General features: G+C 30.3%; 1 protein-coding gene across 7 annotated transcripts in view; it reads left to right on the top strand.

Moving 5' to 3' along the window:
- LOC142226367 (ATP-binding cassette subfamily G member 4) overlaps positions 1-14,130 on the top strand; it is a 73,852-nt gene extending 59,722 nt beyond the window's left edge. For all 7 annotated transcript variants that reach the window (XM_075296346.1, XM_075296348.1, XM_075296349.1 and 4 more), the window contains 6 exons: positions 2,203-2,320; positions 2,473-2,808; positions 3,668-3,906; positions 12,829-13,281; positions 13,347-13,603; positions 13,671-14,130. In XM_075296346.1, the coding sequence (XP_075152461.1) occupies positions 2,203-2,320; positions 2,473-2,808; positions 3,668-3,906; positions 12,829-13,281; positions 13,347-13,603; positions 13,671-14,099 (1,832 nt within the window). In that variant the 3' untranslated portion in view covers positions 14,100-14,130. The remainder of the gene's footprint in view (positions 1-2,202; positions 2,321-2,472; positions 2,809-3,667; positions 3,907-12,828; positions 13,282-13,346; positions 13,604-13,670) is intronic.
- The last annotated feature ends 2,248 nt before the right edge of the window (positions 14,131-16,378 follow it).

The raw sequence follows: 16,378 nt of genomic DNA on the forward strand, positions 1-16,378 counted from the left end.
ATGCGGAGGAAAAAGAATCAATTAAACACCTCTTGTGTGAGTGTCCTGCATTTTGTGTAAAGCGCAAGCAACTTTTAGGAGCATATAGCTTCAGATTACTGGCGGATCTGGAAAACGTTAACTTAAGCAGTCTGCTAATGTTTTTGGAACAATCTGGTTGGTTCAACAAAGAAAAATAATCAAGAAGGTTCGGCGGCTAAAACTAGAAGTGCCCATATGTAATAGGTACTTTTAGTTAATGTGGTATCACAATGGACTGAATAGTCTAAGTGAGCCTGAATCTTAATCGGTCTGCCACTTTAACCTAACCTATCCTAAGTAGTTTTCCTTCCTTCCAGTTTCTGCAGTAATTTGTAAAATGTTAACCATGAGCGAGTACCGACCGTCACGTTTACTGCACCATCGAGTAGTTTATAGTAATTTTGGCTTCGAGTTGATATAACCATATTTTCAAGTTTTTTAAACTAGTTAATAATTTTATGAACATTCCTGAGAATTGAAACTTCTTCGCATATATCATCATCTTGGTCATTCGTTGCCTATCGGAAGGGTCTGAAGTACTATTTGGAGTTTGCTCCTTTTTCTACATTTACGACGTGTATGTGACGTTTACGACGTTTACAACTTTGCGACAGTCGCAAACCTTAAAAAGTTTGATACAGACCATCTCTGCTATCGACTTGAAACTTGGAAGAAGTAGTTGTTATTGATGTCGGTCTTATGGTATTGCAAATGGGCCATATCGGTCCACTTTTACGTATAGCCCCCATATAAAAGGATCCCCAAATTTGGCTTGCAGACCCTGTAAGAGAAGCAAATTTCATCCGATCCGGCTGAAATTTGGTACATGGTGTTAGTATATGGTCTCTAAGAACCATGCAAAAATTGGTCCGCATCGGTCCATAATTATATATAGCCCCCATATAAACCGATCACCCGATTTGGCTTGCGGAGCCTCTAAGAGAAGCAAATTTTATCCGATCCGGCTGAAGTTTGGTACATAGTGTTAGTATATGGTCTCTAATGGCCATGCAAAAATTGGTCGAAATCGGTCCATAATTATATATAGCCCCATATAAACCGATCACCAGATTTGACCTCCGGAGCCTCTAAGAGAAGCAAATTTCATCCGATCCGGCAGAAAATTGTTACATGGTGTAAGTATATGGTCTCTAATGGCCATGCAAAAATTGGTCGAAATCGGTTCATATTTATATATAGCCCCCATATAAACCGATCACTAGATTTGACCTCCGGAGCCTCTTGGGAGACCAAAATTCATCTGATTCAGTTGAAATTTGGTACGTGGTGCTAATATAAGGCCTCAAACACCCATGCAAAAATTGGTCGAAATCGGTCCATAATTATATATAGCCCCATATAAACCCATCCTGAGATTTGGTTTTGGAGCCTCTTGGAGAAGCAAAATTCATCCGATCCGGTTGACGTACGTGGTGTTAGTATATGATACTTAACAACCATGCCAAAAGTGGTCCATATCAGTCCATAATCATATATAGCCCCCATATAAACCGATCCCGAGATTTGGTTTCGTAGCCTCTTGGAGGAGAAAATTTCATCCGAGTCGGTTGAAATTTGGTACATTGTGCTATTATATGGCCGTTAACAACCATGGCTAACTAGGTCCATATTGGTCTATAGTTGTATATAGCCCTCAGATAAATTTATCCCCAAGCACACAAAAATTGGTCCATATCAAGTTCATAAGAGTAGCCCCCATATAAGCAACCCCCATATTTCAATTATGGCTCTCCACGTACCGTGCAAAAGTCCCTGTCGATTCGTAATTATTTATACTTAACTTTTTAGTATAATATATACCACATATGGATTAACTCACAATTTAGAAAACGATGTTAAGAAGTTTTAAGATAACTTGCCATCGGTAAGTATTACCACAACGCAAGTAATTCGATTGTGGATGGATGACAGTCTTTCGCAGAAGTTTCTACGCAATCCATGGTGGAGGGTACATAAGATTCGGCCTGGGCGAACTTACGGCCGTATACACCTGTTTTAAAGTTACATGTTGCTACATCCGCTAATCGTTGCAAGTCTACGAAAAAATCTGCAAATTCACTGTCTTTTTAAACTTATAACATTCACACATTTTATGCCTACTAATTTATTTTAATGCCATTAATGCCTACTAATTTATTTTAATCATTTTTCCCCTTCCAGGCAAAAAAACAATTTTACACAACATAAGCGGAGAATTTAAATCCCATGAATTAACTGCCATTATGGGTCCTTCGGGAGCTGGCAAAACAACATTACTTAATCTGTTGGCTGGATTTGGGTGAGTGTAATTAAAAGACACTTAAATAATAATGCCAAATTATATAGAAATTAAATACTCTTATATGTAATTTTTTATTGTAGTTAAGAATAAAACTCAAAATTTTCCCAATAATCCAATTTAATGCATTTCATTTTATTATTTTTTTTAAGGATTTCTTCATTTTCTGGTGATATTAACATTAATCGTAATCCCCGCGATGTCCGATTATTTCGCAAAATGTCACGGTATATAATGCAACAGGATATTCTGGATCCATTTTTCACAGTCATGGAAGCTATGATGTTGGCGGCCAATTTGAAATTAGGCAATGAGCTAACTAAACAACAGAAGCTAGAAGTTATTGAGGAAATTCTACATATGCTACGTCTCGAGAAGACAATGAATACACCTACGGAACGTCTATCTGGTGGTGAACGTAAACGATTGTGTATAGCCATGGAATTGGTGAATAATCCACCCGTTTTGTTCCTAGATGAGCCAACAACGTAAGTAGCAATCACGTAGGTTGCCTTTTATATTTAGGGATTGGGCAGTCTACCAACTGAAAGCTTTAGGCTTTTTGTTCTCAGAACGTTGGGTGCCACTGTAGTGCAATGATTAGCATGTCGGCCTTACATACACAGAAAAAAATTTCAGGAAAAATTTTCCAATTAAAATCTTAATTGAGTTTTAAAAAATATTCAATTAAAAATTTAATTGATTCAACAAACTTTTTAATTGAAATAAAAATCAATCACACAAATTAATAGTATCAATTAATTTTTTAATTGGATCAATTATTTTTTAATTGCCTGTCAATTAATTTTTTAATTGATATTATCATTTCTGTGATTGAAGATATTTCTATTAATTGGATCAATTAATTTCGTGATTGAATCAGAATTTTTTTTGTGTGTACACGAGGTCGTGGGTTCTATTCCTTATTCGCCCAAATCCCAACAAAATTTTCAGCGGTGAATTATCCCCTCTCAGTTATGCTGGTGACATTTCTGAATGTTTCAAAGCTTCTCTAAGTGGTTTCCTTGCAATGTGGAAGGTCATTGAGATAAAAATATGTCATTGAGATAAAAATAGAATCGGTCTGAACTCATTGATAGGAGAGAAGTTCACCACTTGTGGTATCACAATGTACTGAATAATCTAAGTAAGCCTAAAATAACCTGTACCACTATACCCAACCTAAGTAATCTATCTCCTTTCAGTAGTACTAAATTTAGGGAATAAAATTCTACACCTTTTATCCTGAAATAAAAAGCTCTCCCTCCAATTGTATTACAAAATAATGTTTATTTATTATAAATTTAAATATCCAAAAAATTTAATATTTTCTCCTTCTTCTCACAGTGGCTTAGATGATCTCTCAAGTTCTCAATGTATTGCACTTCTACGTCGTCTGGCTCATGCCGGACGAACTATTATCTGTTCCATACACACGCCACCTGCCAAACTATTTCAGATGTTCGATAAAGTCTATATCATGGCCGAAGGTCAATGCGTTTACCAGGGTAGCGTGGGGAATATTGTGCCATATCTCAAGCACATTGGACCAACGTGTCCGATTACCTATAATCCAGCCGATTTCAGTAAGTATTATTGAGTGTTGTACTTTAATTAAAAACTGATATTTATAATTGTTTTTAATTTTCATATCGTGCTTAAATTATACATTTCCATATAATTTTAATTGCCTATAATTAGTGTAAATAGAAAAATCTGTAATATTAACTTGTATAGAGTATAGAGATTATTTAGTTTCTTCTTTCTTAAATCGATGGATAGGATTATTGTTTAATTAGCACATGCGTGTCTGTTAATAATGTAAGTGTCAGTAAATTCTAAAGTGCTATTAGACATTTTCTAAACATGCACATTTTATTAAGTTGTCGATATCATTGTTATTTGACTGATAGTCGTTTACACATAGAAAAAATATCAACAAAATATTTCTAATTAAAAAGTTGATTGAAGTTGAAAATGGTTTCAATTAATAAATTAATTGATACAATTAACTTTTTAATCAAGATGGAAACATTAAGTTAATTAAGTCAATGATTGAACATATTAAAATTTTAAATTAAACAATTAATTAATAAAATTGCCATTTAATCAATCTAGAAAGACTAAGTCAATTACCAAAATGTGATGAAAATAATTTTTAAATTTTACACTGAAAAAACAGTGAACCCACCAGGGAGAGAACTTTAAATTAATTTTAGAAAATTTTGAATACTTTTAGAAATTTTTAACTAAACGGTACTACAAGCACTGGCTTAATGCACAAAAATAAGTAAATATTTTTCAACAAATTCAAGAAAATTTATTAGACGTAAATAAATTTTTTCACTTGTTAAAGAAAATTTTGTAGTTTGAAGCAAAAAATTGGAGTTCAAAATTGCAAGAATATTTTTAGTGACATACGAAGTTCATGACGGACGCTTTTGTAGTAAAATTTACATATTTAAAGAAATAATGAACTATTTTGTGAGAAATACGAATTTAGTAAATCTGTATTCTTAATTTGTGTAACGTGTTTTCCCTTTTTTAGTTCATTTATCTAACGTACGCAATAAATTATTGGAGTAAAGGAAAATTTATTTCAAACAATTTTTCAATCAAACTAAGAACAATAAGTCAGTTAAGAAAGTAATTGAAAAGAGTTACGTTTTTAATGAAAACATTAATTTAATTTTGCAATCAATATCAATTAAATTTTTAATTGAATCAACAAAAAAATTATTTGATAGTTGCTAATGAAATCTATTACTTTAATCAAGTATTTTTGCTAATGTCCAATTAAAGCTGTGATTGATACTATCATTTTCGTGATTGAAGACATTTCAATTAAACAATTAATTGGATCCAATTAATTTCGTGATTGAATCAGAAAAAAAAATCTTGTGTGTAATTTTCTATATCGTCGTGACCTTGAAATTCGGTGATATTCTACCTGGATTTCTAGCCCTTCTAGAAATGGTACAAACCAACTAAATTCATATCCAGATTATTTTGGATGTGACATCAGATTCCTAACGATAAAAGAGCTTTAGATATATACGCAGAAAAAAAGTGAACTGTTTTATAGAAAAAAATAAACTAACTCGTGCGTAAATTGAACTAAATTTTACTCCCCATTTTGAGATTTCCATAAAGCGTTGTTAAGGCCAGGAAAATTTAATGTCCTGTTGTAATTTTTATTTGCAATTCAGGAAATTACACCATCTCATAGAAGAATACACGAACTAAAAGCAAAGAAGAAAATCCTTGGCGCCAAGTCATGACAATTTTAAACATATAGTAGTTCATTCGTACTAATTTTGGGAATCGTTGAATTACGATATTGAACTTATGTGTACGGCCATTGAACTTTATACCCACATACCTAAAAAAAGAAAAACCTCATCAGGCTGTGAAAATTTTCGCAAAAAAAATTAACTACAAAGAAATCATTTTTTATATCCTCCACCATAGGATGGGTGGTATATTAACTTTGTCATTCCGTTTGTAACACATCGAAATATTGCTCTAAGACCCCATAAAGTATATATATTCTGGGTCGTGGTGAAATTCTGAGTCGATCTAAGCATGTCCGTGCGTCCGTGCGTCCGTCCGTCCGTCCGTCTGTTGAAATCACGCTAACTTCCGAACGAAACAAGCTATCGACTTCAAAATTGGCACAAGTAGTTGTTATTGATGTAGGTCGGATGGTATTGCAAATGGGCCATATCGGTCCATAATTACATATAGCCCCCATATAAACCGATCGCAAACCAGATTTGGTTTGCGGATCCTCTAAGAGCAGCAAATTTCATCCGATCCGGCTGAAATTTTGTACATGGTATAAGTATATGGTCCCTAACAACCATGCAAAAATTGGTGCATATCGGTCCATAATTATACATAGCCCCCATATAAACCGATCCCCAGATTTGACCTCCGGAGCCTCTTAGAGGAGCAAAATTCATTCGATCCGGTTGAAATTTGCAACGTGGTGTTAGTATATGGCCGCTAATAACCATGCCAAAATTGGTCCATATAGGTCTATAGTTATATATAGCCGATTCACAATCACACAAAAATTGGTCCATATCGGTTCAAATTCATGGTTGCCACTCGAGCCAAAAATAATCTACCAAAATTTTATTTCTATAGAAAATTATGTCAAAATTTTATTTTTATGGAAAATTTTGTCAAATTTTGTTTCTATAGAAAAATTTGGCACAATTTTAATTCAATTGAAAATTTTGTCAAAATTTTAATTCTATAGAGAATGTTGTCAAAATTTTAATTCAATTGAAAATTTTGTCAAAATTTTATTTCTATAGAAAATTTTGACAAAATTTTATTTCTATAGAAAATATTGTTAAAATTTTATTTCTATAGAAAATTTTCTCCAAATTTTACTTCTATAGAAAATGTTGTCAAAATTTTATTTTGTCAAAATTTTATTTCTATTGAAACTTTTATCAAAATTTTATTTTTATAGAAAATTTTGTCAAACTTGATTATATACGTATTTAATCGGCCTTGTTTAGTTTAATATATACCACATATTGACTACCTTGCAATTTAGAAGACGGTGTTGGAAAGTTTTAAGATACCTTGCCATCGGCAAGTGATACCGCAACCCAAGTAATTCGATTGTGGATGATAGTCTTCAGTAGAAGTTTCTACGCAATCCATGGTGGAGGGTACATAAGCTTCGGCCTGGCCGAACTTACGGCAGTATATACTTGTTTTTTTTTTTTTTGTTCAATAAAAATAAGTTAAAATTAGCGTTAGTTTAACAACGGACTTTTCTATTCTGTATGTAAACCATGAATTAGGTTGGTTCTACTAGCAAAGTGCAATGAAATTAATATGACGAGCCTAAAAGTATACTTTAGTTTTTATTAGCCTTATAGATCGTTCAGATGATAGATATTTTATAAAAAAAATCGTCAGAAATTTATACCGCATTCAATTCAATTGAATTAAAAATTTCTAAGCTAAATTTGTTCAAATTTATTATAGAAGTTTGAAATTGTTTGATTGCGGGTGAAAAGTTCAAAGTTTTGGCAAATAAATACGACAATTATTAACACATTTATAGTAATTGGCGGCTAAATTTCAATCGAGATGAGTCGACATATTCGGCGGCAGCGTCGATGGGCACAAAATGGTCGTCGGCGACTGAAATCAGCGGCGCGACTCTACGGCTTCGTTCTTTCTTCACCGTCCAAAAATAACATCGACTTAGAATTAAATTCTGAGTCGATTTAGTCCGTCTTTCGGCATGGGGCCTTACTTCGCTTCAAAGACAATTGCTATTGATTTTGGAAAAAATCGGTTCACATATAGCTGTTATATATAATTATGTGTTCATAAAATAAATAAAAAATATCAGCCACTTATATGGCTCCAGCGGGCCACAGTTTCATATTGGTTTGCTTCAATTTGTGCATAAGGATTGCATTTGATAATGCCGTCAAGTGTGGCAAATTTTGTTGAAATCTTTCACCCGATTTACAATCTACAGTACCCTATCAATGTAACACTGATAACTGGAAAACCAAACGATGAATGTGTATTCCAGGATTGGACAGACAAATTAAGTTCCAAATTAAGTTAAGACAAATAACATTCCTTTGACCATTTCTTTATGAAACCCAGTGTGGACATATCCCTCGAAACACTTGACTCAATATAAGAATCGAACTTCAGTCTGCGATCGAGTAACACACCTAAAAGTTGAACGTGCCCCAATTTGACGTTGTCAATAAATTATTCGGTCAATAAAGCATTGGTCCTGAAGAAGGCAATTTTCTTGCATTTACTAAAGTTGAGGCACATTCCACATCAGTGGACAACCTCCTCTAAATCGCCCTGTAATCGACAAGAATCAACCGTCGCACCAATCGACAAAAATAATTTCACATCATCCGCATACATCAAGATACTTGAATGGTGGATAATCGATGACAAATCGTCAAGATATATAGCAAAAAGTACTGCTCCGATATGTTTTCCCTGAGGAACACCAGATGTAACCGATATGGGGTTGGTCATTAAACATAACGCATTGAAGCATTTCAGACAAGTAAGACGAAATCCAGCATAGTAATGCTGGAGGAAACCCTAGTGCAGATAACTTATACAGCAAGAGACGATGAATAATCTTATAAAAACCTTGACCCTCTAATGCCCCAATTTTTTTCCCAGCTGATTAAATTTTAAATGTTAACGACACAAAAGCAAGAGAAGTAAGCGAGAAAAATTTATACGGTAAAATTCAGCATATGCTGCAAAGCCTCTTGAATAGTTTCAAATAAGTTTTCTTTTTATTTTGTCCATTTTTGTTGTCTTAAGGTATGTTTTACTAAAAGCTTCCTTATTAAATGAAGCCCGTCTAAAGGCGGGCTTGGGCATTAGAGGGTTGAGATGGTATATATAACATCAAGCTGATTACGTCTAGAGAATGAATTATGTATATATGAGATAAATTCAAGAGTCGTTGCCATTGACTTCCCTTCCATTAATTCACGTTGAGACATCGAAAATATTAACTTCAATGAGTGAACGAGTCTATCCGTAACCACTTTCTCAAAAGGCTTTGGAATAGCACTTAGTTTGGCTATCCCTCTATAATTCTCAATCTCCGTCCTATTTCCCTTCTTGTATAAGCGTATAATGTAGCCCTCCTTCCATAATGTAGAAAAACAACCTGATGATAACGAGTAATTAAATATATTCGTGAGAGGAATACACAAAGCGGAGGCACAGTTCCTCCATCCGTACCAGGCAAAGAGCAAAGTGCACAGAACACCTCGTCATATGTCAACCCTATATTGGGAATCGTATCGAATATCCGAATTTTGTAAGGATAATATACATCAACAGACGAATCTTCAATATAGGTCTTCTAGAAAAAAATCAGCAAATAAATTCGAAATCCAATAAACATCCATGCATTGTTTGTCAAAATACATATTTAACTCGTCACATTTCTCATAGAGTTCACAAATATATATCTTGAATTTGCATTAAATTTAAGTTCACACTTTTAAATCTTTCAAACAATCTGTTCTTCCGATTTCACAGACTTCTTAATTCTTTACTAAACCATGGCGGACTGCTTAACGGAAGCAATAATGAACTTCATCGTAGAATGGGGATAAGCAGCTCGAAACAAATCAAACCAAATTAATTTCTGTTGTTGGCCGAAACATACTAATAGTAACCATAAGCGACTAATCGACTTTTAACAAAAAAAAGGCGTGATGTAGAAACGTTTTTTTTTAGCAACTCATGAAAAAGTGGAAAGTTGTGAGAAATAAAGACGAGAAAAGTTTAAAGTGGAGAGTAAAGAAAACGAAATTTCCAAAAGTTGAAAAATTCGAAAAGCTGACTTTTTAATTCTCATTGAGAGGTAAAGAAAATGCAACATGCATTTTCCATGCCTGAGTAACATCTAGCGTCACGAACAAATGACCTCATATATAAAGAATGAATTTTTATTTTGGACCAACATTTTTCCAAAATTGGACCAAAATTCCAACCAGCGGACCATTTTTCCAAACTAATATCATTTAAAATTTTTCCAAAATTTTGCCAAATTTTTATTTTTTTTATTTATTTCTATAGAAAATTTTGTCAAAATTTTATTTCTATAGAAAATTTTGTCAACATTTTATTTCTATAGAAAATTTTGTCAAAATTTTATTTCCATAGAAAATTTTGTCAATATTTTATTTCGACATAAAATGTTGGCAAAATTTTTATTTCGACATAAAATGTTGGCAAAATTTTTATTTCTATAGAAAATTTGGTCACAATTTTACTTCTGTAGAAAATGTCGTCAAAATTTTGTCAAAATGTTATTTCTATAGAACATTTTGTCAAGATTTTATTTCTAAAGAAAATTTTATTGCTATAGAAAAGTTTGTCACAAGTTTACTTCTACAGAAAATGTTGGCAAAATTTTGACAAAATTTTATTTCTGTAGAAAATTTTATCAAAATGATATTTCTGTAGATTTAAAAAAAAATTATTAAAATTTTAATTCATTAGAAATTTCATTTCTATAGAAAATTTTGTCAAAATTTCATTTCTTCAAAAAATTGTCAAAATTTGATTTTTTTAGGAAGTTTGTCAAAATTTCAGTTCTATAGAAAATTTATCCAAAATTTTATTTCTATAGAAAATTTTGTCAATATTTTATTTCTATAGAAAAATTGACAGAAAACTTTGGCAAAATTTTTATTTCTGTAGAAAATTTTGTCACAATTTTACTTCTATAGAAAATGTCGTCAACATTTTATTTTTATAGAAAATTTTGTCAAAATTTTACTTCTATAGAAAATTTTGTCAAAATTTTATTTCCATAGAAAATTTTGTCAAAACATTATTTCTATAGAAAATGTCAAAATTTTATTTTTGTAGATAATTTTGTCAAAATTTTACTTTTATAGAAAATTTTGTCAAAATTTTATTTCCATAGAAAATTTTGTGAAAATTTTACTTTTATAGAAAATTTTGTCAAAATTTTTATTTCCATAGAAAATTTTTTCACAATTTTACTTCTATAGAAAATGTCGTAAATTTTTTTTTTATAGAAAACTTTGTCAAGATTTTATTTCTAAAGAAAATTTTATTTACTTCTATAGAAAATGTCGTCAAAATTTGAGTTCTATTATTTTATTTGTAAAGAAAATTTTATTCACTTCTATAGAAAATGTCGTCAAAATTTGAGTTCTATAGGAAATTTTGACAAAATTTTATTTATGTAGAAAATTTTATCAAAATGTTATTTCTGTAGAAAAATTTATTAAATTTTTTGTTCATTAGAAAGTTTTTTCAAAATTTCATTTCTTCAGGAAATTTTGTCAAAATTTCATTTCTTTAGGAAGTTTTGTCAAAATTTTATTTCTATAGAAAATTTAGCCAACATTTTATTTCTATAGAAAATTTGTCAAACTTTTATTTCTATAGATAGTTATCGCAAAATTTTCTTCCTATAGAAAATTTTTGCATAATTTTGTATCTAAAATTAAACTTAAACTATTTTTTTTTTTTTTTGAGTTTATTTCTTTACAAAATTTTGGGAAAATTTTATTTCTATAGAAAATTTTGACAAAAATGTGATGAAAATTGACCAAAACCAACCAAATTCCCTTTGGTCCGACCATCGGACCAAATTTAAAAATGAATAATTTTTTGGACCAATTTTGATCCGATCGGACAAAAATGGCAACTCTGAAGAGAGTGGAGGTTCATGATTTATAGCAGTGTTGCCAACTCCCCAAGGCCAAAAAGCACGAAAAATATATTATAAATTCTACCATACTACTTCCCAAAATTAAATGCTATACTAAAAAAAAAATCCGAAGATGTATTATAGAACTTTTGTGTATTGAATTTGTAATTTTATGCAGTTATGAACCGCTATTCAAGTATACACCTTGATCAGTTTTTATGCTTTCATCCAATTCATTTTGATCAGTAATATTTTTCAACATTATATTTATTATATATTAATATACGAAGGATTCTATTGCTTCTTTCAGTTGTGCGTGCTTTTGTGAATTAAATAAAAACGTTTTAATGACATCTTTATCAAGTTCAAAAATTCGGCACTCGTCGCTACACTTTTTGACAAATAACAATATTAATTAAAAACAAATCAATACCACCTTCATAACAATCAAATTCTATATTTGGCAATAAAGTTGAGTTTCTTAAGCTGGTGACAGTCTAATCCACATTTTTGTAACAATTTAACTTAATACTGTTCACAATGAAAAAAGCACCAAAGCACTAAATGAAAATGCCAGAAAGCACCAAGTTGGTGCTTTTTTTGAAAAAGCACCAAAAAGGGCAATTTGGTGCTTTTTAGAAATCAAAAAGCACTAAATTTGGTGCTAAAAGCACCAAATTGGCATCACTGATTTATAAGCTCGCTCTCTTTCGTTCCCTCTCTTAGGAGTTCAAAAGTCTAAAATCAAATTTTCGAATTCGAAAATCGACTAATCGAGTTTTCGTTAAAAAAAGTCGCAATGAACTACTTACAGTCATGAAAGTCGAACCAAATCGAACTTTCTTGTTGGTCAAAACCGACTAAGAGTAACCAAAACCGACTATTTCAATTTTAATAAAAAAAAAACAATGCGACTTTTCAATAATACAAGTCGAGAGAATAGGTCTAAATTAAAATAAAAAAATTGACTTTTCCAAATTTTGAAAAATTTATTTTTTTTTAATTTTCACTCTTATAATTTCTAATCTCTTTCTATCTCTCTCTCTCTCGCTGTGTTTAAAATTTCTAAATATACTAAATTTCAAATTAATATATGCATATTTGCACATTTAAGAAATTTAAGAAATTCTTTCTCCTCAAAAAATCAAAAATATATTCTAAAATTATTTGTTGTCCAAAAAAAATGTATATTTATTTATAGATAAATATATGTAGATATATTTTTACAAAATCTCTAACATTTGCCTTTTCCATTTTTTTTGCATAATTTCAGTTATCGAAGTTGCTTGCCGAGAATATGGAGACTATCACAAGGATATGGTTAAGGCAGTGGAAAACGGTAAAGTCTATCGATGGCTACCGGAATATAATTGTAAATCAGAATCGCCTACAAAATCCAATACAACATCAGGAGCATCATCTGGGGCATCATCGATGAATGAATTGGAACAATTCGAAATGGAAATCGATAAGAAGGCCTTAAAATCGAAATGTACATGGTGGATGCAATATAAAATTCTATTGGGACGCATGATAACGAAAATGTGGAGAGAAAAATCCTATATTAAATTACGATTCTATATGAACATCATTTTGGGTTTAATTGTGGGAGGAATATACATTGGAGTTGGTAATGATGCCAGTAAGGCTCTATTCAATTTCGGATTTGCCTTTACAATTGTGATAGCCTATTTGTATTTGCCATTAATGCCTGTGTTGGCACAATGTAAGTAAGGCTAAGAATTTTCATTTAAGAATTTTTGATATTTACTTTTTATTCTACTCTTACAGTTCCCAGTGAAATGAAGCTACTTAAGAGAGAGTATTTCAATCAATGGTATAAGTTGAGCTCATATTACATGGCCATGATTACCTCCAGGTTTCCTTATATGTTCCTATTGGCCCTTATTTACTTAACCATGGTGTATTTGATGTCCAATCAACCATTGGAATTGTTTCGTTTTGCCATGCTTTTTCTGATAGCCATATTAACAGCCCAAATTTCCGATAGTTTGGGTATGTTAATATCTTCCCGCTTAAGTTTGGTGGTGAGTTTAGTAAAGTACAGGATTTTATTTTTCAATTTTTTAATTCAATGTTCTTTCTTTCTTTTAGAATGCCATGTTTGTGGGTCCTGTGGTAGCTGTACCCCTTATCCTTCTAGCTTGCCATGGCATTGGTTATGGTCGTGATATTCCTCCATTTATGCGTTTCATCATGAATTTTAGTTACTTAAGACATAGCATGGAAGGTCTGGTGGAGACTTTATATGGCTTTAATAGGGCCGATACCATATGTCCCTCCACGGAGTTGTTGTGCATTTTCAAAAATGCCAAATTCTTAAGAGAAACATTGGGTTTTGATAATCTCAATTATTGGTATTCAATAAGTATCCTATTTTTTTATTATTTTATTTGTACCTTAATGGCCTATGTACTAATTAAGCAACGTTTGTCGGCATCTAATGGTGCAAGCAATCGTTTATTCCAGTATGTTAATCAGATGTTAGTTAAATATTTAAATTTTACCACTTATAAATACTGAAGAGGTTTCATTAAAGGAATACAGAAGCAAAGATATACAGTAACTCCCCATTAACCCTCTCAAAATTTTCAATAGAAATAAAATTTTGACAATATTTTCTATAGAAATAAAATTTTGACAAAATTTTCTATAGAAATAGAAATTTGACAAAAATTTCTATAGAAATAAAATTTTGACAAAATTTTTTGTGGAAATAAAAATTTTACAGAATTTTCTATAGAAATAAAATTTTGACAACAATTTCTATAGAAATAAAATTTTGACAAAATTTTCCATAGAAATAAAATTTTGACAAAATTTTCTACAAAAATAAAATTTTGACAAAATTTTCTATCAAAATAAAATTTTGTCAAAATTTTCTATAAAAATTAAAATTTTGACAAAATTTTCTATAAAAATAAAATTTTTACAAAATTTTCTATGGAAATAAAATTTTGAGAAAATTTTCTATGGAAATAAAAATGTGACAGAAGTTTCTATAAAAATAAAATTTTGACAAAATTTTCTACAGAAATAAAATTTGGACAAAATTTTCTACAGAAATAAAATTTTGACAAAATTTTCTATAAAAGCAAGATTTGGACAACATTTTCTATAAAAGCACAATTTTGACAAAATTTTCTATAGAAACAAGATTCTGACAAAATTTTCTATAGAAACAAAATTTTCTACAGAAATAAAATTTTGACAAAAATTTCTATAGAAATAAAATTTTGACAAAATTTTCCATAGAAATAAAATTTTGACAAAATTTTCTATGGAAATAAAAATGTAACAGAATTTTCTATAGACATAAAATTTTGACAAAAGTTTCTATAGAAATGAAATTTGACAAAAAAATTATAGAAATAAAATTTTGACAAAAGTTTCCATAGAAATAAAATTTTAACACCCTCAAAATGTTATTTCTATTGAAATAACATTTTGATAAAATTTTCTATTGCAATAAAATGTTGACAAAATTTTCTATGGAAATAAAATTTTGACAATTTTTTTAAATGACATTTTTACAAAATTTTCTGAAGAAATAATATTTTGACAAATATTTCTTTAGGAATAAAATTTGGCAAAATTTTTTATAGAAACAAAATTGTGGCAAGATTTTCTATAGAAATAAAATTTTGAAAAAAATTTCAATGGAAAATTTTTTTGGCAAAATTTTCTATAGAAATACAATTTTTACAAAATCTTCTATAAAAATAAAAATTTGATAAAATTTTCTATAGAAATAAAATTTTGATAAAATTTTCTACAGAAATAAAATTTGACAAAATTTTCTATAAAAATAAAATGTTGACAAAATTTTCTATAGAAATACAATTTTGACAAAATTTTCCATAGAAATAAAATTTAAAAAAAATGTTCTATGGAAATAAAAATTTGACACAATTTTCTATAGAAATACAATTTTGTGACAATATTTTCTACAGAAATAAAATATTGACAACATTTTCTAAAAAAACTTTTTGCAAAATTTTCTATAAAGATAAAATTTTGACAAATTTTTCTATAGAAATAAAATTTTGACAAAATTTTCTATAGAAATAAAATATTGACAAAATTTTCGACAGGAATAAAATTTTGAAAAACATTTTTTAACAACCAAAAAATTTGATCATACACTGCAAAATAAATTAGGGCTTATTTTCATTTTTAATTTAAGAGACCGGGTGAAAATGAACCCTTAGTGATGGAAAAAAATATGAAGGTTTAAGAAAAAAATTAAATATGTTTTAGTTAGCACGAATCTCTTGGGATTAGCGTTAGCCGACTTTGGACTCTGTCCATAAGAGAAAGTTTTAAACCCCAAACGAAGGCCGGCCACTCAAGACACAAACTTGATGCAATTCAATACTATTAAGATAGGTAATTGGGGTTTATTTTCATTTGATATATTGGGTTTAATTTTCATAATGCAAACGGGCCCCAAACAAAAAATGCAATTACTCTCCAAAAAACCATACAAATTTGGTGTTGTTGTTTTCTATGTAAGTTTTTTGGGTTCATTTAGGTTTTGGGGCTAATTTTTATAGGGGCCATATTCTGAGCGCCGATTTTCAATCTTCAGTAACATTTTGTTAAGGCTCATTTTCATGGGGCTCATATTCGTTATGAAGCGTTTGCCCCATATTTGGGGCCCTTTTTATTTTTGGCTTTTGGGGTTCATTTTTCTGGGCCCATTTTCATACTGCCTTTTGCTTCAAATAGTATTTCACTCTCAGTAAATAAATTTTTGGACAATATTATAGAATTTTCATCGCTTTACTTCTGTACACTTC

Source organism: Haematobia irritans, chromosome 2 (genome assembly GCF_050003625.1).
Source record: "Haematobia irritans isolate KBUSLIRL chromosome 2, ASM5000362v1, whole genome shotgun sequence".
Classification (NCBI taxonomy): Eukaryota; Metazoa; Arthropoda; class Insecta; order Diptera; family Muscidae; genus Haematobia; species Haematobia irritans.